This window comes from Sceloporus occidentalis, unplaced genomic scaffold, assembly GCF_023333645.1.
Source record: "Sceloporus occidentalis isolate IW3139 unplaced genomic scaffold, rSceOcc1.0.p SCAF_40, whole genome shotgun sequence".
Taxonomy (NCBI): domain Eukaryota; kingdom Metazoa; phylum Chordata; class Lepidosauria; order Squamata; family Phrynosomatidae; genus Sceloporus; species Sceloporus occidentalis.
Window position 1 is genome coordinate 1,361,611 of NW_028317020.1, and position 26,375 is coordinate 1,387,985.

Consider the following 26,375-nt stretch of genomic DNA (forward strand, 5'->3'; position numbering starts at 1 on the left):
GCTTCCCTTATATTTTATTGTTATGTTATTGTTATTAACATTATTAGATTTTGCAAGCGTCTGCATTAAAGGGGACAGTTCCTCACTGTCCTTATATGACTTCAGTTTAGGAAGGTTTATCCCTGAAATAAGTCAAACAGATTCTTACTAGGGGTATAATTCCTTAAATACTGCCAAAAGATGAATTATTTTGGTTATGGTGCAGATTTCTTTCTCCTACAGGTACATATCCTTCAGGAAAATGCATGTTGCAGTGATAGGAGCTGGAGTCATCGGACTGTCCACAGCACTCTGTATCCATGAGCGGTACCACCGTACCGTGTCACCGCTAAAAATCGAGATATATGCAGATAAATTCACCCCGCTCACTACTAGCGATGGAGCAGCAGGATTGTGGCAACCATACCTCTATGATGAGGGAAATACGCAAGAGACGTAAGCTCTATTTACTTAGTTTCTTTAATATAGGGTATGTATAGGATATATAATGATGTGCAAAAGCTGGTGTGGGCTCAGTAGGATCTGCGATGTAGATAAGTGATTTGCGATATAGTCAGCACAATGAAAAGGAAGTTTTTATATGAGTCTTTCCATGGAAAAGCATTGCTTATATAGTTTTAAATTCCTACTTTAATGTTTAATGTTTTTTAAAATGGGGGGTACAGAATCTAAAGTATATCACTATGGCAGACATACATGTACTCAGAGTAAGACAGCATAGAAAGAACATACGAGAGATGGTATAACAACTACGTATATATATATATATATATATATAAGTATATGAAATACAACAATACAGCAAGTTAATTGCATTTGTGTATATATATATATATATATATATATATATATGTTTTTGCATTTCTTATTGCTTAGTGATTACTGTAAGTTTTTACTGTGATATTTCTGCAGAAAATGGAACAAAGAGACATTTGATTACCTGCTACAATATGTCAACTCAGAGGCGGCACAGGACATGGGAATTTTCCTGCAGTCTGGCTACAATATACTGAAAGACCCAGCCCCTGTAAGCAACTGTTCTGTTCTTTTACAATTAAATATTTTCAGATTTCACTGGCCAGATATTAATATAATACTATGCCAGAAAATAGGATTTATTTGTACGTCATTCTAAGAGTAATCATACATAAACTAGGAAGCACAATATGTATCGCATTTAGTTTACATGAGTTGTAAAACAACAAAATGCTGAAATTGAGGGTCAATATGTGCTGCATTATTTAAACATTTTTAGTTTTTTGTTCACCTTATGAAAGTATGATGACTTGTATAGTTTTAATGTCATTCTTTTTTAAGTTTTCAGTGTTTAAGCCTAACTGGTGGAACCTCACTAATCCTCAGATTAAAACAAGTGTTTTTCACTTTTGCAGGAGCCCTCATGGAAAGACGTTGTGCTTGGATTTCGCCATCTAACCCCTGAAGAGCTTAAGCTATTTCCTGGATACAGGTTTGTATCTGTAGGGTACAAGGGCTAGCCTTTACATGAGAGGTTCAGATCCAATGCCTACAAAGCGTATACCATGCCCCATATGGGAAGACCAGCCAGAGACTCCACCATTAACGTTTAATTCTCATTATGACAATTTCTCATCCTGTTGTTCAAGTTTCCATAAACCTTGCTCCTCATGAGTGGGCCAGACTATCAAAGATCTTGCTAGACTGAGCGACCTTGTCACACTTTAAGCCAAAATGGATCAAGTCACAATTTAACTGTTGCATTTTGTCCTTGAAACCACTGTCAGCAACCATTAAAATTTGTCTGGCCAAACACTTGTCCTTGTTCATGTTTTCCTTTCTAGTTATGGTTGGTTTAACACTGCACTGATGATCGAGGGGAAAAGTTATCTACCATGGCTGTCCAAGAGGTGAGTGTTCACCTTTGGTGGCGTTAGAGTCAATAAGTGCACACATTGATTCATGTCTAATACAGTTATATATATATATATATATATATATATATATACTGTATATTGTCAAATTCAGCCTTACATTCCTGTGGTTCTCATTTATTCTTGCAGTCTTTTAAAACGAGGAGTCACATTTATTCAAAGGAAGATTGAAAATTTTGGAGAAGTAAGTTAGTCGGCGTGTCGATTGACACAGTGAATAAATGACGCCAACCCTGCACTAAACAAAGATTTACAAATATTGCTTTGTGTAACTACTCCACAGTTGGCTGCACTAGGAGCAGACATTATCATTAACTGCACAGGGGTGCGTTCAGGAGAACTACAGCCAGATCCTGAGTTAAAGCCAGGCCGAGGACAAATCCTAAAGGTAACAGTGATACTATCATCATTTTTCCATGGTAAAATGTAGAACCTGCGTGAAGTCACATTACCTTAAAGGTGCTGCTCCGCTTAAATAAAAAAGGTAATTGCGCTCTCTAGTACGTTAAGCAAATAAACCTTAGCAAATCTTATTCTTTCTTCTGGAGGTTAGACCACATGCAAATAACACAAAAACAGTGCCTGCTTTTGTGTCACATTACAATTAGGTATTCCCAGAAAGAGTTACATACAAAACTAAATTGACAACACTGCACCATGACGAAACACCTTTAAGACATGGTCCATGTCTGATGCTAACACTATTTGGTGGATCTCGTCCAAACTAGTCTAGTCCAAGTGGGTGTGATGCGTGTTTATAAGCTTTTTATAGCTTCTGTTCTATAGTAAGAGCTAAACACTAAATCTATGATGTTGGAAAGGAGCACGTTTATTTGTATTGATGCATAATCTGTCTCAAGGTGATTGCTATGAGGTGCTCATTATCTGCGATCGCTCTTTTGAAGTTAGCATGGTTTCTTAGTACTTAGTGAATTTAATACAAGGGAATTGAAGGCCAATGATCCAGACGTTACAAACAGCTACTTTCTGATGTTTGCCTTGCCTAAAAAGTAATTATTTTGACCTCAGAATTCCCAGACATTCACATCCTGATTGGGATTGCCCAGATAGCAGTAATGAACTCTATTACATTATATGCAGACTGCTCATGCACATACATATTTCTGTAACTGGGTTTGGCATAGAAGCCGATGTTAGCATTGGCACGGATACTCCTATCTCAGTGTGACTCCTGGTGGACATTGTGTTAACATTTCCAGATGCGGTTGTTTCTGCTGCAAACAAATACAGTCACACACATCTGCATCATGGCAGCCACATTGTACTATACATTAAGGTCTTATATATCAAGCTTCTTCTGAAAGAATTGACAGTTTGCGCTTACGTAATGTGGATCCCTTTATTACAGATGAAACTCACATGTGTTGGTTCTTCACAATGCATAAAGTCATTGAGATCAAATAGTGTATAGCGTTATCGAATATGATGTCTCTGTGTTGGCAAATAAATATTTGTCTGGCATCTTAGTGTGTAGAGTGAGTCAGTAGATGAACATTTTTTAACATGTATTGTATAGGAGAAGTAATCTACCTCGTTTACATGATGTGAAAACTGATCCTGATAATGTATCTTTTCCAGGTGCATGCCCCATGGGTAAAACATTTCATTTTAACTCATGATCTGAAGACAGGCGTTTACACTACACCATACATCATTCCAGGGTAAGTGTCTATGGAGGTGTCTCACTTATTACTAGTGTTTTATATTAAAAGAACAGTTATATAAAACGGTTGTGTGTATAGTAAACAAGCAGTGTTTACCCCCAGTGTGGTTTATTCTTGCTTCCCCCTCCTGCCCCTGTGTACAGGTCTCAGAGTGTCACCTTGGGAGGGATTTACCAGCTGGGGAACTGGAATGAAGAAAGCACCTCTGAAGATAATGGATGGATCTGGGAACAATGTTGTGAGCTTCTACCTAGTCTAAAGGTGAGGTGTAATTTTCTATAAGGTAAATTCCCGTATTTCCTGTTAAAATGTCCAAAAAATAAAAAAAATATTTCTATTACAATGCTGAAAGAGGTGCTGCTATTGGTAAGTACACTATATGGACAAAAGTATTGCGACACCTGACCATTACATATCTTAGTATGTCCCCTTCACACATTTTGGACAATGCTATGTTTCCAACTCTGGGAGCAGTTTGGGAAAGGCCCTTCTCTATTCCAGCACCACTGCGCCCCAGTGCACAAAGCAAGGTCCATAAAGACATGGTGGATAAGTTTGGCGTTGAAGAACTTGACTGGCCCCCACAGAGCCCTGACCTTAACTCCATTGAAAACATTTGGGATGATTTAAAATGGAGATTGCAAGCCAGGCATCCAACATCAGTGCCTGGCCTCACAAATGCTCTACTGAATGAAAATTCCTACAGAAACTCTCCATCTTGTGGCAAACCTTCCCAGAAGAGTGGAAAGGGGGGACCAACTACATATTAATGTCTATGTATTTAGAATGGGATGTAATAACACCATGATGTTTTTGTAATGGTCAGGTGTCCCAATACTTTTGTCTATATAGTGTATTACTAGGATTAAACCTTTTACAGTTTAAGTGATCATTCTTTTGCTAGTTGCTCTTTTGTCTTTGTATTGACTTAGTTTTGAATTGAATTGTTGCTGTAATTGAATTTCAGTTTGGCAAGTCAGTTTTAATTAATGTTTTCAAGCGAGAGGCCCATGAGACCTAGGATGCTGTGGCATATAATCTCTGAAAAAAATAACAGCTAAACCAGGGGTTCTCAAACTGCGGCCCTCCAGCTGCTGCAGGACTACATCTCCCATAATGCTCCTTCAGCTAAGGGGCTGGCTGAGGAGTATGGGAGATGTAGTCCTGCAGCAGCTGGAGGGCCGCAGTTTGAGAACCCCTGAGCTAAACTTTTTTGAGTCATTAATTTACCCCTTTAAATATCGGTGTATTTTATTGTTAAACAGTACTTTAAAAAGCAGCTCAGAGTTCCATATTGTGGAGGAACATTCTGTTTTTTTTAAGCCCCGAAGTCAGTGGCTCCGCAGTGAAAAAAAGTGCCAAGGTGCCTTTAAGGCCGTGGTGGACACCCAGCCCCCTTCTTCGTTTTCCTCTGGGGTCGCACTCCACGAGGGATATGCGGTCCCTTCCCTCCCCGGTCATAAGGCCTGCAGGAGGGCTGGATCTTCTTGCCCCCCACAAGGGTTGGGACCACTGAAACAATCAACAATCGTTTCCTCATCAGAAAACACTGACCTTTTAGGGGACCTGGCTCCACCTTGGCTTTTCAGTGTCGTTACATAATCTGTGTACTGTGTCATCCGATATTGTTTATATCAATAAAAATTCTACAGTTTTTTTTAATGTGAAGAGGATTTGCTCTTTATTAATCTGGCCCTCCCTTTCCTTATTTACTGCTAACTGAAAATCAGTCCTGCATTAAGATGGTGTGTGTATTCTATTGCCCCTTTTTTCTGGCATAGAACGCAAAGATTATCCATGACTGGACTGGACTGAGGCCTGTAAGAAGCAAAGTGAGGCTGGAGAGAGAACGTTTTGTGTCTGGAACTTTGAAGAGCGAGGTTTGCACATTTTAGATATAACTCACGTGAAGATATTTTAATCTACTCAGTGGCTTAACTACAACCTTGTTCCTGTCTCCTCATACCCATTCAAAATTGTTTAGAACGGCCCCCTCCGACCTGGACCCCATTTTGCACTGTTTTGGGCAAAAGTGGCCCTGTGGGACATGTTGATTGGTAAAGTTGGGGGGCCCTGTGGCAATTTTAGCACCAGGGTACCAGTAGAAACAGTATAGTGAATAATTATATAAATGTGATATTTGGTAAACAATCCTCTACCCCAAAAATGTAATAAATCACAATACTGCCCTTATTTCACAGCCGCTACCCTAGAACAGCATTCTCCGGATGCTGATATCACGCAATTGCAGTATGTAAAAGTTACGTGTACCCTCTAATATTTGCCAGTAAATGCCGAGGATAGATGTTTTCCTAATGCAATTTATTTTCTAAAGGTATTAGGATATTTACTAGCAACAATGATGGTGGTGATAATAATACCTATTAATACTCAAACATTTTTCTCTGCAGCTCATACACAATTATGGCCATGGTGGTTTTGGTCTCACCATTCATTGGGGTTGTGCAATGGAAGCAGCAAAGATTTTTGGGCAGATTGTGGAGGAAAAGAAATTAAGGACTCCCAAGTCTTCTCTGTAATATGGACCCAAGAAGCATTGCGCAGTATGGCTGGAGTATAGGTTCTTGCTGTATTGGGCCTCATTAAGGCTCACATTACCTGTAAAATAACCGATACATCTTCATAGTACTGTGACTCTCTAGAGACAAAAGCTAATAGACACTAATCTTCTTACTGGGATACAGCCTTGAAGCAAAATAAAGCTTTACAACTTGCCTTAAGGTTGTAAAATGGGGTCTTTCTGTTGGTTAACAATTGGCTTATTATCACATGCATATTCAGATGCAATAATTAGGTTTTTTAGAATAAATGCAATATATCATTTTTGATTTTGAACTGTTGTCTTTTAATGAGGAGCCAAACGTGCTTAAATGAGGATGAGACAATATAAGTATATATAGGTATATAATATATGTATATGTATAGGCATTTTATAGTTCATCAGTCTATTTACGTGTAATAGTAATGTTACAGTAATGTACAGTTGTAGTAATGTTACAACTAGACTTGGGCGCCGGCCAACTCTTCGTGTTCGTCTTCGTGGGGGAAAAAATCTTCGTATTCCAGGAATATTTGCCTGTTCCCGTGTTCGGTTCGGGCGAATATTAGTGTACATTCTTTGTGCGCGGTACGCACTACGCAGCAGCTTTGGCAGCAGGATTTTAAATGTCTGTACGAGCCTGCAGGGGCCTCCTCTGCCATCAACCAATGAAGTGCACCTGTACTTCATTGGTTGATGGCAAACGAGCCCCTTGCTGGCGACCAATAGAGTCGCTCGTACAGACTTTTAAAATCCTGGTGCTGCAACTTGGCTGGGACAGACCACTGGTCTCCCCGCTCCAAGAATTAAAGGTCCTTACAAACGACCAATAGAGTTGCTTGTACAGACCGTTAACTTTTGGAGCAGGCCCAGGCCAAGTTACGCCGTCAGGAGTTAAGGGGCCATGCGAGTGAGTCTATTGGCTGCCTGCCTATGTGTACAATGTATTGCTCAGCCATATGCATAAGGTTTTCCATAGACTTTGGCGCTGGCCAACTGTGTTCGGTTCGGGAGAGTATTCACTATGCAGCACCTTTGGCACCAGGATTTTAAATGTCTGTACGAGCAACTCTATTGGTCGCCTGCAGGGGCCTTCTATGCCATCAACCAATGAAGTGCACCTGTACTTAATTGGTGGATGGCAGATGAGCCATTGTTTGATGCAAGAGGAGGCCCCTGCAGGCGACCAATAGAGTCACTTGCACGGCCCTTTAACTCCTGACGGGGAACACGGCCTGTCTCCCCTCTGCAAGAGTTAAAGCTCTTTAACTCCTGACGGCGAACCTACAGATTTCCGCTCCCATTATCTTCACGGCATTGCAGGGGTTAACTGGAGTGGAAATCCGTAGGTTCGCCATCTGGAGTTAAAGGGCCATAAGAACGACTCTATTGGTCGTTGACAGGGCCCCTGCAGGCGACTAATAGAGTCGGTCGCACGGCCTTTTAACTCCTGGCACGGAACTTGGCTTGGGGAGACCATTGGTCTCCCCGCTCCACTAGTTAAAGGTCTGTACGAGCGACTCTATTGGTCGCCGGCAGGGAGCTCCTCTGCCATTGGTTGATGGCAGACAAGCCCCCTGCCAACGACCAATAGAGTCGCTTGTACAGACTATTAAAATCCTGGCTCCAAGAGTTAAAGGTCTGTACGAATGACCAATAGAGTCACTCATACGGACCTTTAATTCTAGGAGCAGGGAAACCTATCTCCCTGGCCCCTTTCCCATCTAGCCTACCTTATCTACGCAGCATCGCAGGAGTTAACGGGAGCGGAAATCCGTAAGTTCGCCGTCAGGAGTTAAAGGGCCGTGCGAGTGCTTCCTTATGACCATACCTGAGAACCTCTGGGCTCCAGCTACCCGGAGCCTTCCCTTGCAGGACGCGGCCAGGAATGCACACTGACGTCAGCGCGTGGTCCTGTGACGTTGGTGGGAGGTCCTGTTGACGTCGGTGGGCGTTCCCGCTGACATCGGTGGAGTTCCCACAGTTTATCACGGCAGTGATAAACACCCCCATTTGAAGGAAAAATGGGTAGGGAGCAGGGCATGTCAAGAACCCGCTCCCGCGACCCGGAGGATTAAGGTCTTGACACTTGGTATGCTTATGGCTACTTGCCATAAGAACAATATATGAGCACCTATGACATTGTGCCGTGTGACCCTGTTGTGCCTCCTTCTCCATGAGTGGGGAATTTTGGACCTCTGCGTCAGCCTATCTTACGTGCCGCAAAAGAGCACATGGCAGGCCTCTTCCTATAAATCCTAGCGTACGTCTATTTGCTAGCGCTTTGGTTGAACATGCTCACTGACCACAACATCTCTACAATTCCTTTCCACCATCCCTATTATACCTATGATGTTATCATATGCAATGCTGTAACCACAGCTGTTGTTTCAAAGGGCAAACTAGAGATTAGTTAGTTTTATGTAAAAAAATTTATTCCACATAAATTATTCCATGTACAGTAAAATCTAAGTCAACAAGGCATTGTGGACAGAAGAGGAGATCATACAACAAGCTTCTTACACGTAGACGTTCAAACATTGAGATGCATTCAGTGAGAAGTCTGTACATTCAGACACAAAGACATTTTGCTTTGTTGCAGCTGCTGCTTAGTACTTGTAGTACTTGCCACTCAGTGAAAAATATATATAGGAATGATCCTAGTCCAACTCTTGTCTCATCTTGGCTCGACTATACAACTGGACTGCAGATGAGATGGTCAATTGTGTCTTTCTCATGACCAATAAAAAAATCATGTATTGTTAACCCAGTAGAGATTACATTCTGCAGACTCTTAGTTGGTGTGTTACTTTGACATTACTGGAATTAAACTATCTGCAGAGTATTGAGATAATTGTGGAGTGGTATTTTTGCACTTAACAATAAGGTCAGTAGGGTATACAAATTGTAATAGCATCTGCTTCTTGTTCATGATAAATGACTAGTTTAAGTTACATAATGTACAAATGTCTATCAAAACAGGATTCCTAATCAATACATTCACATAGCTTCCTATTCACCCTGAAACAGGATAAAATTACATATATATATATATATATCAGGGATACCTGATCATTACACAAACAGGGTTTCACATTCTAAATACATAGACATTATTATGTAGCTGTCCCTCCTTTGCAGCTATAACAGCTTCCACTCTTTTGGGAAGACTTTCCACAATATTTTGGAGTGTTTCTATGGGAATTTTCGCCCATTCATCCAGTAGAGCATTTCATTGGCAGAGAAGGACTGGCTCGCAATCTCCATTAAAGTTTATCCCGAAGGTGTTCAGTGGGATTGGGAGCCTGTCAAGTTCTTCCACATCAAATTTATCCAACTATGTCTTTATGGACCTGGCTTTGTTCACTGGGGATCAGTCATGCTGGAATAGTAAATGGCCTTCCTCAAACTGTTCCCACAAAGTTGGAAGCATTGCATTGTCCTAGATGTCTTGTTATGTCCCCTCAGCATACAGAAGCACTCCAAAGTATTGTGGATAGCCTAATGTCTATGTATTTAGAATGATATGTCATAAAAGTCATTGTTAATGTAATGGTCAAGTGTCCCAATACTTTTGTCCATATACTGTTTAGAAAAAGATATTATAGGTACAAAATTGATATTTCTGATCACAGCAAAACATTTGAGAACCTAGGCTTTTTGGTTGGGAGCAGGGCTAGCTGCACCATACTGATAGCCACGTCGGCTGGTGAGAACACCATCAACATGATCTCCACTATGTTAGAAAGAAGAGGGTGACACTGAAGGCATTGTTTGCCAATGGCACTCAAAACAATAGGGCTGTCTTTTGTTGGGAGGGGACACTGGTACAAGTTATATGGAATATCAGTTTAGAAAGCCAGCCCCTGTGGTATATCATTCAAAACGATTAAATGTTGTAGTCAGAAGATATATCCCACTTGTTCTTCTGTTTACTGCCCCGAACCTTTCCTTTATGACACAATGTCTATAGCCTTCAAGTTCTGTACTGTGAGCTGAAAACACACCTGGGAATCTAAGTGTCACAGGTTTTATAATATACACTTTAAATGTTTACGGTACTTTGTATTATAAGGCTATTGTCGCGTAGGAGAATAGAACTATGTGTCAAATGGCAGAGGTTTATGATATAAATCATTTCAAATGTGTTCAGTATATGTAAACTTTTGTTAGGATCACATGACTATTAGTTAGCCTATTAGTTAGAATCATCTGCCTTACTTGCACTTGAAAGGGTATAATGATTCTCCACTTATTCTCCAATTCTGTCCACTGTGAACATTCTGGATCTTACTCAAGGTACTAAGAAGCACTGATGCATACAAACTGACCATCAGTGGGGACATGGTTAAATATAAGGGACCTTTTTTGTTAGTGCTAAAATAGATCTCAGTATTACGTTTTTTTTATTTACCAAATAAAAAATATGCTGTGCTCGCTATCAGAATATTGCATTTCTATCCTGATAGCATAGCGCTATAGACATTATTCCTTATCTCTGTTGAGATTGTTATTATATGAAGTAATAAAATACAACCCTACTTAGTCACCATAATAATTTTTGTATCCTGCACTCGGAAGCAGTACCACTGCTCTCTTTCTCTGTGAAGTGCTTTGGCCTCGGCTGTCATCCTGCTTATTCCTGCATGTAAATGGTGTATGTGTGTATGTGCAGTGTGCAAATGAAATGCTGATCACTCTTGAGAGCCAGAGTTGGAATGGGTGACTCCAGAGTTGTGTTGTCCTCTTCCCACCATCTCCTGGCCCCATTCCCTATGGCTGGACTCCTGTAGGCCACGGCCTTTGGTTTCAATGGGTAGGAAGCAGGCGGCCACAGCTGCCAAAATGCAACAGCCGCTATATACCAAGACTGTAAGATATATAGATGACTCCAACATCACCTGAAAAAGTCAAAGATTCCTAAATCAACAGTAATCCCGCAAGACATTAAAATTGCTTTAACCCCTTCGTGACAAAGGCTGATTTTACTTTTCTGCGCTGCTCGTGTTTAGTTGTAATTTTCTTCTTTCCCGTTTACTGAACCCACACACATTAGATATTGTTTTTTTCAGGACAAGAAGGGCTTTCTTTAGATGACATTGTTTTGATTGTATCATATTATTTACTATTAAAAAAAGTATAAAATATGGTGAAAAATTTAGAAAAAAATGACTGTTTCTAACTTTTAGTTGAAAAATCTTTTACTCATCTATAAAAGGTAATGAAAAAACCTGCTAAATAGATTCTACTATTTGTCCTGAGTTTAGAAATACCCAATGTTTTTATGTTTTTTTGCTTTTTTCTACAAATTATGGGGCAAAGCCTTTTTTTCCAAATCTGGTAATTCTTCCCCCCATGTGCCATTTCGGGTATCTTTGAAGCCGGCCAATGCACTTTACCCCATCAAGTCATATATTTTTGAAAACTAGACAGCCCAGGGTATTTTAAGTGCTAGTATTTTAACCCTTTCCATGCACCATATCTACCACCAGTCTTTGTCAAACTTTGTGGTAGTCATTTTTTTGCATTGGTTTTGTCACACACATTTTACTTCAGGTATGAATTAAAAAGTTCTCGTATATGTCACTATCACAAAACACCCCAATATGTGTTCAGCAACATCTCCTGAGCGCAGTGATACCCCACATGAATGATTTTGCCTGGCTGTTTGGGGGCAAAAGGGCCACATTTGGAGCGTGCACATTTTTCAATGTGGAACTTTGGCATTTGGGGATCCACTGCCCATGCCCTATTTGGTACATCTTTGAGCCGGGCCATTTCAGTGTGCCCAATAAAGCCATATATTTTTGAAAACTAGACACCCCAGGGTATTTTAAATGCTGGTATTTTAACTCTTTGCATGCACACATTTTACCACCAGCATTTTTTCAAAGTTTGCAGTAGTATTTTTGTGTGTGTATTTTTCCCACACACACCTACTTTATGTATGCCGCTGTCACACGACACCCCAATATGTGTTCAGCAACATCTCCTGAGTACAGTGATACCCCACATGCATGGGTTTGTCATTTTTTGGGGGAACTAAAAGGCCACATTTGGTACATGTGCATTTTTCTAATTGGAAATTAGATGTGTGGCCATCCTTCCCCCCGTGTTATTTGGGACATTGTTGAATCCGGCCAATTCAATTTACCCCATCAAATCATAAATTTTTTAAAAGTAGACACCCCATGGGCATTTAATATGCCAGTATTTTAACTCTTTCCATGCGAGAATTGTTTTAAGCTAATGTGCTAATTTTAGGACTTGCTCACAAAAATATATTTTTTATATATATATTTTAATTTTTTTTTGCCTTTTTTAAAACATTTTTAAGATTTTTTTTCAACTTGCAGGTTCCCCTGATAGTGACATCAGAGGGAAATTATTTTTACATTTTACTGGTTTTTTACTATTTTTTTTCTAATGATTATTAATTTTATTTTATTTTTAATTTATTTTTTTCTAATCACACTGTGATTAGAAAGCTGAGCTCCATTGACTTGCATGGTTGAATGCAGTACCTGTATTCAACCTGCAAGTGGAGCCAGAGTTCTCTAGAGGGTCAGGAGACCTTCTAGCGAACTTTTTCGTCTTTATTATTTTTTTTCCTGGGATCACCGGCAGCTGCGGCTGTGACCGCTCTCCGGAGCGGTCACAGTCCATCCTAAGGTAAGTGTTTGGTGTCGCTGGATGCCTCCTGATCGAGGCATTCCAGCGACACCATTTAAGTTTAGGAGGTGATCGTTGATCGCCTCCTAAACGCTTTTAAAACGGGCGTCCGCCGCCATACATTGTATGGCGGATGTTGACGCCCCGGGGAGGGGCCAGACATGGCCCCTGATTCCGATCATGGCGTTGCTGAATGCCTCGAGGTCGAGGCATTACAGCAACGCCGTTTGGGTAAAAAAATCGATCACGGATCAATTTTTTTTTTACCCGTTTTAACAAATGACGGTCCTGGCACGTCATTTGTCGTTAACGACATGATTTCCCGTGACGTGCCCGGACCGGCAATTGTCATCAAGGGGTTAAAGAATAATGAATTCCACTGTCACATACACATAAAATACATTTCATATTACAGAAATAATTAGGAGGCCTTGGGGACCATACTTATTTTAGATTTAATAATATATTTGTATTATAATATACATACAGTCATATTTATATTATAATATACATACGGTCATTACCAGACAAGAGCAGTCTCAGACAATTAACCCCCTCCATTACCAGCCACGAGCAGTCTCAGACAGTAATCCCCCTCCATTACCAAACATTACAAACACACAGCAACACAAACAGACACAGTCACATACACACATATCACACCCACTGCGCATGAGCAGTATGCATTCTTCGGTGTCCCTGACACCGGTGAATGAAATCGCTTCCCAATTCAAAATGATCACATGGTTAGACTGGATAACAATGCAACAGAACGCCTGAACAGCACATAAACAGACTACAAGTTTAACCATAGTTGTAGATCACAGTGTAATGTTTTAGGACATGCCACTTCTTTGCACAAAAGCAAATGCAGCAGAGATGCCTCAGCAGCTAAAAGCTACATCACGGATCTTATTCCTTCAGTCTTACCTGTGCAATGAAGGGTGTAATTAATGCCCCGACGCGAGCCATACCGCTGCATGTTCCCAGACCCAGGGCTCGTGTTGCTGTGGGATAAACCTGGAACAGTAAAACAAACAAGGCTCTTGGTGTGTACTAAAGTACAATAAGGCACAAAGGTTACACTCTGGCAACAAGAGGGGAGCTATTGTTAAAAATGGGACCCTGTACTCTTTCTTTATTCTCTCCTTCTCTGCTGCCCTTGATGCTGTAAATGATCTGATTCTTGCTTACTTTTCTTCTATAAAGTATATGCAACTTAAAAGAGAGTAATAATTTGCTTCTAGGTTTTAAACATTTTGATAAATTGTTTTTCTAGGATAGAATCATGACCAAAGTGCAAGCTCTTACAGTTTTACCTCTGGAGTGTAAACATAGGCTGCTTGAAATCCACCCGATATGAAGGCTCTTGCAATGAAGAGTAAGACTGTGAGGACATTCCTGTAGGTGACAGGGAACGGGTATCACTCAACATTGTTGGTGGAAATACGAGTGTCCAAGGAAGAAGTAACATACAGTGGGTTCATAAATTGGAGAATTTTATTTATAAGGGGACAGCTGACTGGCAGTAGTCATATCATGTACATGGAGAGGTGACCAGCTGAACACAAGGGGGTCTGCAAAAATTTTTCCAGGGGAGGACATTATTTAAGAGTCACCATGTTCCACCCCTATTCAACAGTGTCCTCCGGAAGGTGAGGGACATAATCACATAAAGCACATGCATCCAAAGGTTTGAGAAACCTGATGCAAAAGCCAAATAGAAGGATCAAGCTGTCATTGTCTGATGGAGGAATATAAGACAACCTCATGTTCCTCCATGCCTGCCATTTCTTTTCCTCATTGTGTATTTTCCTCCTCCATCTGTTTCTGTTACATTATAGAACCATTATAAACCATTATAGAACCATTTTCTTACTTCTCCTGGCTGCTCAATCTGAGCACTAACTGTACATGAATCCACCTGACTAATCAGTAGAAAAATAACCTGACAAAAAAATAACGTTTACATTTTCTAATAATCTGCTATTATTATTATCTTTTGTTTATATAGCGCCAACAATTTACGCAGCGCTTAATGCAATACATAAATTCAAGGGGTACGACAAGACGAGAATAGACAGACTAAGACAAACCGAGACATTAGGTGGAGAGAGCTACGAATTTTTGTACTTGTTGAAGACATCAGGTTTGTCATAGCCCTGTTAAAATCGTTAAAATGATCATAGCTACTGCCAAGTGGCGGTTGTCGGAAGTTTAGAACTTACCGTCCAATGCAAAGGAGTAAGAGAAGGGAACACAAAGAGAAAATAAAGAAGCAAATGGCCATAGTCTTCTTTCGACCCACTCTATCAATGATCCATAAGGTGACCAACACCCCTGACATCAACAAGACACAAAACAAAACATGAATCATTACATCTGAGTAAGATTACTTCAAACATGGATGTGTATGTATCTCACTAATGGCTTTGTTTCTCGTAGACTGAATTTATGTATAACGGACAGTTTATTATCACTTAAGATACCTGTCTTTACAACCCCTTGTTTTCGAACTTGCATTCAAGAAATGTGGGTAAAATGTCACCACATTAAAGAATCACAGATTAGCCATATTCTTGTGATCATATGTACCTTATATCTCAACTGACCTGGGAATTCAGACAGAGTGGTCCATAGTAAATCTGTATAATCTTCACCAGTTAAAAATTCACAGGCAAGACTGCATTTTGGCTTCACTGTTTTCCTCCGGTCAGAAACTTTAAATGTGAACAAAAGCATTATGGCACGTAATATCTTTGCACAAAATCCGTGGAATTAGATCTGCTATAATGTGATCATTTGGAGACCTTATGTTCCACAGGAAGAACTTTCACTGGTTCCTATTTTATTATCCGCAACATAAGTCATTTTAAGTTTTTTCATGTTATTATATATGCATCATGGAAAACTAAGAAAATGTTTTTTTTTATAAATATATTATAAGATAATGTAATGTAACATTGCACTCATGGCCAAAAAAAAGACCTTATCAATAATACAATCTGATATCTCCCATTGAACTGGAAAGACCACAATATAATATATACACTCAGTGTAATAAAGCAGTAACAGCATATAAAGCGTAAATACTATGGCAGGGCGTAATGTAACGTTTTATTACTTACTGCTGCATACATCTCCGGCTTGGAACAGTTCTGTTGTTAGCAGGACCAGTCCATAGTAAGAGAAAGCATTTGAAAACCTGGATGGGATTAAAGGGAGTTAAACTTTACTAAAAGTCCATGTAGGAGATCAAAACGTTAGAACAGAAATTATTCAAGCTTTTCCACATCGATCACATTCTCATAAAGCGGTATTTAGAGGTTCCCTTTCATTGTTTCCAAACGGGAGATAAAGAACAATAGACAAACATGACTTGTTGGCTTCCGTAGCACTATAACAATAGACAAGAATGCTAAATCACCAATAACATTAAAACAGCCTTAAGAAATATGTGTATAAAAAGAGAAGAGGGCCCTGGTCTCGTGAGCTTACATTCTATTAGGAGCTTGAGAGGCAAAGACAGAAGGTGAGGGAATTTTTGGGTGAACATTTTGTAGTGCTGGTTTTACGGCAACATTAGTGAACTGGGCACCTCTAACGGTGGGCAGAAATGATGTTTTTTTGTCAGAATGAAAACTGGGTATTTATAGTACAGATTGCGTGCTCTCTGAAGAGGTGGACTTTTGGTGAGCATTTTAAAATCAAACTAAGTAAGGCAGACTCGGACAAATGATTCCAGAAAACATGTACAGGCCTAGCAAAATCCTAAAGATGTATATGGAATGAAGTAATAATGGTTGAGGCGAGAAGCAGAAAAAAGTCGGTTAGGAGGGTATTTGGTGTTGCAGTGTTACAATGACACGGATCTAGTTTTATTCTACAGCTATGGGAAGCAATGGATGATTTGGCAGAGTGGGGCAGCAGAAGAAGGGTAATGGGATAAAGAGATTATTTTGAAAGAAGTATTGGGAGTGGATTTAAGGTGTCAAAAGCAGAAGAATGGGGGTTAACTACTAGACCCTGTGACATCAGTACCTAGAAACTGAATGCTTTTAAACATATTTTACAAACACTAACAGATAATTGATCTTTTTTTGGAGCTGTACCAGCTGTTTTCTTAAAACCTCAGAAGTGAGAAGATCATTATGAGAAACTCTTTGTCTCAAGTGTGCGAGAAAAGGACTTCCTATCTAAGCACCTGGTTTTGGTTTGTATATATATATATATATATATATATATATATATATTTCTATATAAATGCTTATATTAGAATGCTTTCTTAGCACACTCCTGCACTTCCCAAACATATTCACACAGGTTGTTTTTTTTGCCTAGAACCAAGTGTCAGATTATAAAACACCTTATTTTTTATACCGATTAGGCAACATTTTCTGGAGAATCTGTGAGAATCTACTAAATGCGTCGTATTAAAAGACACACCACAAACATAATATACAGTCATTATTCTATCTGATTACTTACCATATAAACCAAAGTAACAGAGTTGTACGTCGGAACTGAGGTGAGAAAAGATCACGTATTTTACCACGGTCTTCCTATACATGAAAAAAATGTAATTACTAAAATAAAAGTGTTTATTCTATGGTTTTTTTCTTTTGTATACTTAGAAAATAACTGGTAAATTAACTGTAAACAAAGAACCTGGATTTACTTAATGGCTGAAATAGTCCCACTTTGGGCCAAGACCCATCTGCTCCTCACGTAATGGCATGACGCTCTTATGTAAGAGCTCAGAATGTTTAGTGGGCATGAGTGTATAACCAGCTATACATTTCACAATTATGTATATATAATGGCATTGCATGAGGAAATGCAATTATATAATTATTTTTCTCCCTAAAGCCTTAATCAATTACATAAATTTAGTAGCTAGAAATAGGTCACATAATCCTAGAAAAAGTCCAGGTAAGCCTCTAAATGCATCCCTCGTTGTCCCTTCATGTCCATTTGAAATGTGGGGAGCCATATGCTGATATCTTTTCATAACAGTTCGTAAGAAGTTGGGAACTTCTCCAGTTCTCCGGGTCACGGGAGAGGGGTCTTGACAGGTCCCACTCCTCGCCCATTTCCCCTTTAAATGGGGGTGTTTCCTGTGATGTCAGCAGGAATGCCTCCTGACATAAGAGGGACTGCCTCTGATGTCAGCGAGACCACCAATACATTCATAAGACCATACACAATGTAAGATGTATAAGTAGACATCATATTGCAGCTTTTTTATGGACTGTGGGCCCGCAAAGGCAGATCTCTTCCTTGCAATGCGTGCTGGCTACTGATGCTGAGTGCTGGAATATGATGTCAAAGTAAATATATTTACGTTTACATTTTTTCAGATTCTGTATTTATGATTTATATGTATCTTAAGATTATGTGTGCAATATTTTAGTATTTTTACATCTCTGCCCATATTATTTAATATATATTTAATAAGAACTATATTTTTTTAAGGTCGAGTGAAAACCACAAATTACATTTTTTTCCACTGTTTAAAAGTTATCTTTTTTTATTACTACAAATACTGAAGAATTACATTTGTGGGGATGTAACCACAAAGGATTGGCTTAACCAGGAATAAGTGTGGTGAAACAGCGTGGTTAAGGGAGGGGCATCACCACAATGGACCTATGACTTTTTGCTGCCCGGGGCTCTGTGTGGTATTAGTCCACCCCTGTCTCACTCTACTGTATCGGGTACAAAGAGAATAACACAAACAGAATAACCTACCAAAAATGCAACATGTCATATTTTACATATCTACTGTGTGTGGAAGAAGGTATGTTGATGGGTTGAGCATTTTAGAAGCGTCATGTTTTATTTAATCTTATCTATTTTATGTCATATGAGAAATTGTATTTCAATGCCTTAATCATGCACAATCTTATGATTCACCCAGATTTCCCCCCCATGAAAACGTATTTAAGGTACAGACCTGCCTTGAAATGATGAGTTTTCCCAGAGGCATGGGAGCCCCGTTCTCAGTTGCAATGCGTTTTAATGTAGCAATGGCCTTCTCTTGGTTGCCAGACAAGACATCATATCTAGCACTCTCTGGTAACCACTAAAGAAGAACAAAACATAGCCTGAATGATAACAAATTTCATACTAGCACTGCTTTCATTAAAGGTACACCATTGGATATACACTATGGTACAATGTTGCTAGAAAGAATTGAAAAAAGGAAATGTTCCATCTAGATTGTCCTAGAAAAATATAATAATAATAATATAAAAATATAAAATACATAAATATATAAATAAAACAATATTATAAAAATATAATAAACGGAGCTGTATAACAAAGCATTACAGTATGTATATATGTATGTATGTATGTATGTTTGGGACACAACCCCTGTCCTATGACCCATCCTTTATATTTTAATAAATATTTTGGGGAAACTAGATTGGGCTACTGTAGGATTTCTGTACATATATACCATATATTTACACATGTGTAAGGTTAGTCAATGAGACTTAACTTTTTGTACAACCACTTACAAAACACAAGATAGCAAACAGCATAAGAGGCAAGGCTGAGAGGATGAGAAGCCAACGCCAGCCCAAAGTGGGCATCACAAAGATTGCCAAAAGCACTTCAAACACGGTGCCTATAGCCCAGAAGATCTGTCAAGGAAAACAAAAGTCAGGTTTTGTTATCTATACTGGCACAGAGGAGTCACTGGCTAGGATATGATATTTTATGGCAGTATTTCTGCGAGACTACCTAATTTACAATGGAAACATGGGATTGGCAGACATTCAGGGTTACAAACAGTCTCAGCTAAAATGATAGCCAAGGTCAACCCTGGAAAGCTTTCCTGTGCCAAATGGCTCTTACATAAAGCATAAGTAGATACTAGAAGGTCATTTTCCAGGGTTCTTCAGTGAACTCAGCCACAACTTGTGAATAAATTAAATAGGGGTTCAATCGGGGTTGTACAATGGTAGAAGGGACCCCATTCCATGTAATATTTGGCTACTCTTTTCCCCGCAGGCACTGGGGCGCTGTCTCTGGGCTTTAAGTTCCTTGTGGTCCAATGTGGAGCATTATATGCAGCATAGTCTTACCTCAATCAATAGTATGCACTTAGCTCTGGCTTTCATGGGTAGGAACTCTGCATATAAAGTCACTCTAAGGAGAGAAGATAACATGAATAAAATAAACTCATAGCATCAATATAAAGTTATATTGTGTAATGATCTGGTCCTAGACCAAGTGGCATTAGGTAAATTATATCATTATTGTAATAGCATCCACGTTACACTTTTATACACATTGCACCAACTGATTTGCAGCTAGAATAGTAGTTTCAGTAAGTTTGTGACCCTATCGGCCTACAGGGCATCTGCCAGTATTCTAAAATGTTATTTTTTCTTTAATAAAATCATTTATTGATAGGATCACAATGAGCATGTTAACACAGAGGTATAATATCGATTAACATAAGTGAACAAGGAACATATGCCACCCGTAATACACAAATAACATATAGCTAGTGTGAAGCAAATTACCAGTTACTAAGAATAACTACAGTTTAAAAACAACATTTTGTCTACTTTTAGGGTAAATCAAATTTTATTGCATTTTCAAACAGTAGAGGGAGGGATACAGAAAGGAAAAAAGGGAGGGGGGGGGGGACATAGGTAGCATCACAGTAGATTACAGGAGTGGTTCCCAGCATGCCGTCGCGTAACAAAAGACGGGCCATGATGAAATGCAAGAGCAATATCACACAGAATGACATATGCAAAACCAACGGAACAAGGGACCAGGCACATGTCCCTCAAAAAGAGGGTACAGCATGGATGAAACCAAAAGCACACAGGTGAACGTTAACACAGGTTCCAGAACAGCAGAGCAGGTGGACACCATGTAGTTGTGTAACGTGTGTGAGGCAAATTGGCGAAAGTAGGAAAATGAAGGCAGCATCCGCAGGGTCGCGGAAACAAAACAAGCGGACCACGAGGCAAGGTCCAGGACCAGTGGGTCAAGCGTGTGAGAAAGAAGGAGCCCAGTAGCACATAGTAAAGGACTCATAAGAGGAGAGCAACTGTCGTGGCACCGCGAGACCGGGAAACCTGATCACGGAGCAACAGTGACACAGAGGGGAGGGGTAGGAAGGATAAGGAGTGGGAAGGAGGGGGGAGAAGAAAAAAAAAAAAAGGGGGGGGTAAGAAAAGGGGAGAGAAAGAAAGAGGAAAGAAAAGGAGGGGGAATCCAGGAGAAGTGGCGAGACGGAATGTGATGAAGAAGAAAAAATTCAGGCGTAAATGGGATTTCTCTATCAGTAAAATGAGCTAGCTGGTGATGAATAGATTCCCAGAAAGGAACGATGCGGGGACAGTACCACCACAAGTGCAGAAGAGAGCCCGGGGCAGCATCACACCTCCAGCACTTGTTCGGAATGTCAGGATGATATCTGGACGTGACAGAGGGGGGCCAGTACCAACGGGCAAGCAATTTATATGCCATCTCTTGATCCCTGTTACTCCTGGAGCAGTGGCGGGTAAGGTCACAGATCTTCCCCCATTGCTCAGAAGAGAGAACAATCTGAAGCTCAGACTCCCACCGCCCCATAAACGGGGGGTGGTCAGGGTAGGAGGTCTCAAGGAGCAGGCCATAGAGACGCGAGATACCGTGAGCAGGGAGTGAGGGCGCTGCGCAAAGGTCCTCAAACCGCGTGAGGGCACGCAACACATTGTGCTGAGGAGTCAAGGAGCAGAAGAAGCTGTGCAGCTGTGCATAGTGGAAGACATCAGTGAAAGAGGGAGGCGAGCGGGTAGCAAGCAGACCCAACGGCTTAAGACCCCCTGTAGTCACAAAAAAGCGTATGTCAGACCTCCGCGCAGGAGGAGACGAGGGGAAGAGGGTGGCACCCACCCCAGGCGGAAAATCAGGATTATCCCGAACAGGAGTCAAAGGGGAGGGGATAGAAGACAACCGGGACTTCCATAGAATGGAAAGCCACTCTTTCCAGGTAGCATGAGTAAAAGGGTGGGGCAGCGCCGCACAACGAGCCGTCGGAACGGAAAGCCAGGGCAGAACCCTCGCAGGAAAACCCAGCAGGGTAGACTCAACCTCAACCCATTGCTTATGGCCCGGGAGGTGATACCACTCCAACACTCGGAGCAGGTGGCAGGCCCTATAATAAGAGCGTGGACAAGGCAAGGCCAGCCCACCCAGGGGCTTAGGCAAAATCAGAGTAGTGAAGCGGATCCAGGGGGTCCGCGAGTTCCACACAAAGCGCATGAAAGCCATTTGGAGGGAGGCGAAGAAGGAAGACGGGATAGCAATAGGGAGGAAAGAGATATAATACACGGGGCATGACATTCATTTTAATCGCATTTATCCTGCCAACCCAGGAGATTGTTAGCCGCTTCCACGATCGGAGATCAGCTTGAATGACAGTCAGCAGAGGCGCGAAGTTATACAAAAAGAGCTGGGTGAAGTCGGGAGACAGCCACACACCCAGGTATTTAAGCTTGGGGCAACACCAAGAGAAGGGAAACGAGGACTTCAAAGGAGAAACAACAGCAGGGGGCAAATTTATGTTGAGGATCTCTGATTTGGAGGCATTAATTTTGAAGTTGGTAAGCTTACCATAGACCGAAAATTCCCGGAGAAGATTGGGGAGGGTGATGGTGGGCCGGGTGACAACAAACAAAAGGTCGTCAGCGTAGCCAAGAACCTTATGATGAGTCCTCCCAACCTGAAGCCCGCTGATATCCGGGTTCATCCTAACGGCCTGAAGGAACGGTTCTAGAGCAAGCACGAAGAGAAGCGGGGAAAGCGGGCAGCCCTGTCGAGTCCCATTCCGGATATAGAGGGGATCGGAGAGGGAACCATTGACACGGACACGAGCCGAAGGAGTGGTATACAAAGATCCTATCCAGGAGAGCAGGCCAGGGCCAAAACCCATATGGGACAGGGTGGACAGCAAGAAGGACCAGTCCACCCTATCGAAGGCCTTTTCCGCGTCGGTGGATAACAGCAGAGTCGGAGTGGAGGTATGCTTTGCATAGTGCATAAGGTTCAAGGCCCTGATAGTGCTGTCCCGAGCTTCCCGGCCAGGTACGAAGCCAGTTTGATCAGGATGGACCAAAAAAGACATGAAAGGCTTCATCCGATTGGCCAGAATCTTCGCGAAGAGCTTCAGGTCCACATTCAGCAAAGAAATGGGACGATAGCTGCCACACAGCTCAGGATCCTTACCCTCCTTGGGCACCAGGGCTATCGAAGCCGCCAAAGTGTGATCGTGGATGCGACCACCATCCAAGATGGAGTTGAAAGCCTCTACAAAGTGGGGACCCAAAAGCTCACGGAACACCGAGTAGTATCTCAAGGAGAGCCCATCGGGGCCGGGACATTTCCCAGACTTAGAGGATTTAAGGGCCAGAACAACCTCCGGTAAAGAGATCGGAGCGTCAAGAAGGGCAGCCTCCTCAACTGTCAATTTCCTACCGATCGTCCTATCCAGGTATGAATGACGGTCTGTCGAGACCCCCGGTGGGGGCTGAGAGGGCGCAGCAGGGCGGAGGTTGTACAACCTCTCATAGTAATCCCGAAAGCAGTTGGTGATATCCGAGGGCAGAGAGCGGGACAGGCCATCAGGAGAGCGGAGTTTGGAGACATACGTGGATCTCCGACCCACACGAAGCGCACGGGCCAAGTATTTACCCGTCTTATTGGCATGTTCATAGAACAAGGCCCTGGATTTCAGAAAGGAGCGCTGCATTTTAGAGTGAAGAAGAGTGGCCAGTTCGCCGCGTAAGGATAAAAGGAGCTGAAGATCATCACTAGACAGAGAAGTTTTGTGTGCCTGTTCAGCCAGAGCTATTTGCTGGTAGAGTCCCTCTACCCTCTCCGCCTCGCGGCGCCTTCGCAGAGAGCAGGCACCAATGAAGTGTCCCCTGACCACACATTTGTGAGCCTCCCAGACAGTCAGCCTGGGGGTCTCGGGGGTCAGGTTGTCCTTAAAGAAATTCTCAAGGACCTGAGAAGTTTCAGCACAAAACGCCGCATCAGAGAGAATGGACTCGTTAAGGCGCCAGGAACGCATGGAGGGACAGGTCAGAGGAGAAGCTAAGGAGATGGAGAGGGGAGCGTGATCGGACCAAGTAGAGATCCCGATAGTGGACCGGCGCAAAAGTGGTGCGAAGTGACAGGGGAGGAAAAAGTAATCAATACGGGAGTAGGAGCGATGGGGCGTGGAGAAAAAGGTATAATCACGGGCAGCAGGGTGGAGAGCCCTCCAACAGTCAACCAGCTTGCGATCTGTGAGGAGAGAGGCAACTCTATTCGTGACATGACGAGGAGTCCTCGTACTGCCCGCGGAGGTGTCAAAGGCAGGGTGCAAAGCAACATTAAAGTCTCCCCCAAGGATCAGCAACCCCTCCTGAAAGCTATCAAGCTCACGAAGAACGGCACGCAGGGCGAGATGCTGCCCCCGATTAGGCAGATAAACGTTGGCAAAGGTGTAGACCTGTTGCAAAATCGTGCCTTTCACGAACAAGAACCGCCCCTCCGGATCCACCCGAGAATCCAGTTCCTGGAAAGGAACCCGACTGGAAAAAAGCACCGCCACCCCTTTAGTTTTAGCGAGAGGGTTGTTACTCAGATACACGGTAGGATAGAGCCGGTTGTGAAGCCTGGGAGCCTTAGGCCCAAAAAAGTGAGTTTCCTGCACAAACGCGATATCAGCTCGTTGCTTTTTGAGCTCCCGAAAAAGGGTGGAACGTTTCTCAGGAGTGTTCAGACCACGGGCGTTAATAGAGAGAAGATTCAGCTCGCCAGGCGCCGTCACTGTGTAGGGGAAGGGTCTACCACCACCGAGTGGGTAGAGCCGCAATCAAGGACAAACAAGAACCGTAAAAAGAAACAGTCAAGCGCGAGCCGCCGCTCGCAGCGCAGAAGAACACAGAGTGAGAAAAAATCAAAATAGGAGAGCAGCAACAGTGAAAGGGCGCTCCAACAAAAGGCGACCAAACATCATAAAAGTGATAAAGGCGAAAAGAAAAAAACAAAAGAAGAAAAAAAAAAAAAAAAAAAAGGGAGGGGGGGCATGTGAAGTTGTGTGGAATGGTGCACAAGCGTGTCCACGGTGTTACAAGTAGGAAGGCAAAACCCCATTTAGAGGAATAAACCATACGTCTGTAGTGATACACACATCGTTAGATAGTAGAAGCACAATATACCATAGAATACAAACGGATAGCGGCAAACAGACGGGTGTGAAGTAGTGTATAATGGTGCACAAGTGTGTCCATGCTGTTACAAGTAGGAAGGCAAAACCCCATATATAGGAATAAACCATGCGCCTGTTGTGATACACACATCGGTAGATAGCAGAAGCACAATATATTAGAGAATATAAACCGATATCGGCAAACAGACGGGTGTGAAGTAGTGTGTAATGGTTCACAAGTGTATCCACACTTTTACAAGTAGGAAGGCAAAACCCCCAGAGATAGAAATAAACCATGCGACCGCTGGGATACACACATCGGTAGATAGTAGAAGCACAATATACCAGAGAATACAAACGTATACCGGCAAACAGACGGGTGTGAAGTAGTGTGTAATGGCGCACAAGCGTGTCCACACTGTTACAAATAGGAAGGCAAAACCCCCCATAAATAGGAATAAACCACACGTCTGTTGTGATACACACACCGTTAGATAGTAGAAGCACAGTATACCAGAGAATACAAACGGATACCGGCAAACAGACGGGTGTGAAGTAGTGCGTAATGATGCACAAGCGTGTCCACGCCGGCACAAGTAGGAAGGCAAAACCCCATATACAGGAATGAACCATGCGTCTGTTGCGATACACACATCATTAGATAGTAGAAGCACAATATACCAGAGAATACAAACAGATACCGGCAAACAGACAGGTGTGAAGTAGTGTGTAATGGTGCACAAGCGTGTCCACACTGTTACAAACAGGAAGGCAAAACCCCCCAGAAATAGGAATAAACCATGCGTCTGTTGTGATACACACACCGGTAGATAGGAGGAGCACAGTATACCAGAGAATACAAACGGATACCGGCAAACAGACGGGTGTGAAGTAGTGTGTAATGATGCACAAGCGTGTCCACGCTGGTACAAGTAGGAAGGCAATACCCCATATACAGGAATAAACCATGCGTCTGTTGTGATACACACATCATTAGATAGTAGAAGCACAATATACCATAGAATACAAACGGATAGCGGCAAACAGACGGGTGTGAAGTAGTGTGTAAGGGTGCATAAGTGCGGCCATGCCGCTACCACCGATAAAACCAAACCCGTACGTAGGAAGAAACTATGCGTCCGCAGTATGAGACAGACGCGGAGAAGTATAACAGCCTATTGGTGAAATACAACCTAACAGGAGGTGTAATGTGGTGCTGAAGAGACCGCGCATAAGGAGAGCCACCAGGCAGGAACGGTGCGAGACATGGGTGGAGGCACGGAAGGGAAGCCCCAGAACCCCCAACAAGCCCGGCCCCAGACAGAGACTCAATTGGC

The 26,375-nt window shown here is 42.0% G+C and overlaps 2 protein-coding genes across 2 annotated transcripts in view; one reads left to right on the forward strand and one right to left on the reverse strand.

Annotated features, from left to right (window-relative positions):
* The first annotated feature begins 241 nt into the window (after positions 1-241).
* LOC149290180 (D-amino-acid oxidase-like) lies at positions 242-6,135 on the forward strand. Its single transcript, XM_089489639.1, has 10 exons — positions 242-435; positions 913-1,027; positions 1,392-1,468; positions 1,821-1,886; positions 2,040-2,094; positions 2,194-2,298; positions 3,510-3,592; positions 3,739-3,856; positions 5,377-5,475; positions 6,007-6,135. The coding sequence occupies exons 1-10, from the start codon at positions 242-244 to the stop codon at positions 6,133-6,135; spliced, it is 1,041 nt and encodes a 346-aa protein (XP_089345765.1).
* A 4,714-nt stretch (positions 6,136-10,849) lies between these two features.
* The window catches only part of LOC149290181 (synaptic vesicle 2-related protein), a 28,348-nt gene continuing 12,822 nt past the window's right edge, over positions 10,850-26,375 (reverse strand). Inside the window, exons 7-16 of the mRNA XM_089489564.1 lie at positions 19,922-19,985; positions 19,352-19,477; positions 18,784-18,912; positions 17,316-17,389; positions 15,956-16,032; positions 15,440-15,547; positions 15,056-15,167; positions 14,147-14,228; positions 13,758-13,847; positions 10,850-11,056 (exon numbers count right to left, since the gene is read on the reverse strand). Coding sequence (XP_089345690.1) covers positions 10,850-11,056; positions 13,758-13,847; positions 14,147-14,228; positions 15,056-15,167; positions 15,440-15,547; positions 15,956-16,032; positions 17,316-17,389; positions 18,784-18,912; positions 19,352-19,477; positions 19,922-19,985 — 1,069 coding nt within the window. The remainder of the gene's footprint in view (positions 11,057-13,757; positions 13,848-14,146; positions 14,229-15,055; positions 15,168-15,439; positions 15,548-15,955; positions 16,033-17,315; positions 17,390-18,783; positions 18,913-19,351; positions 19,478-19,921; positions 19,986-26,375) is intronic.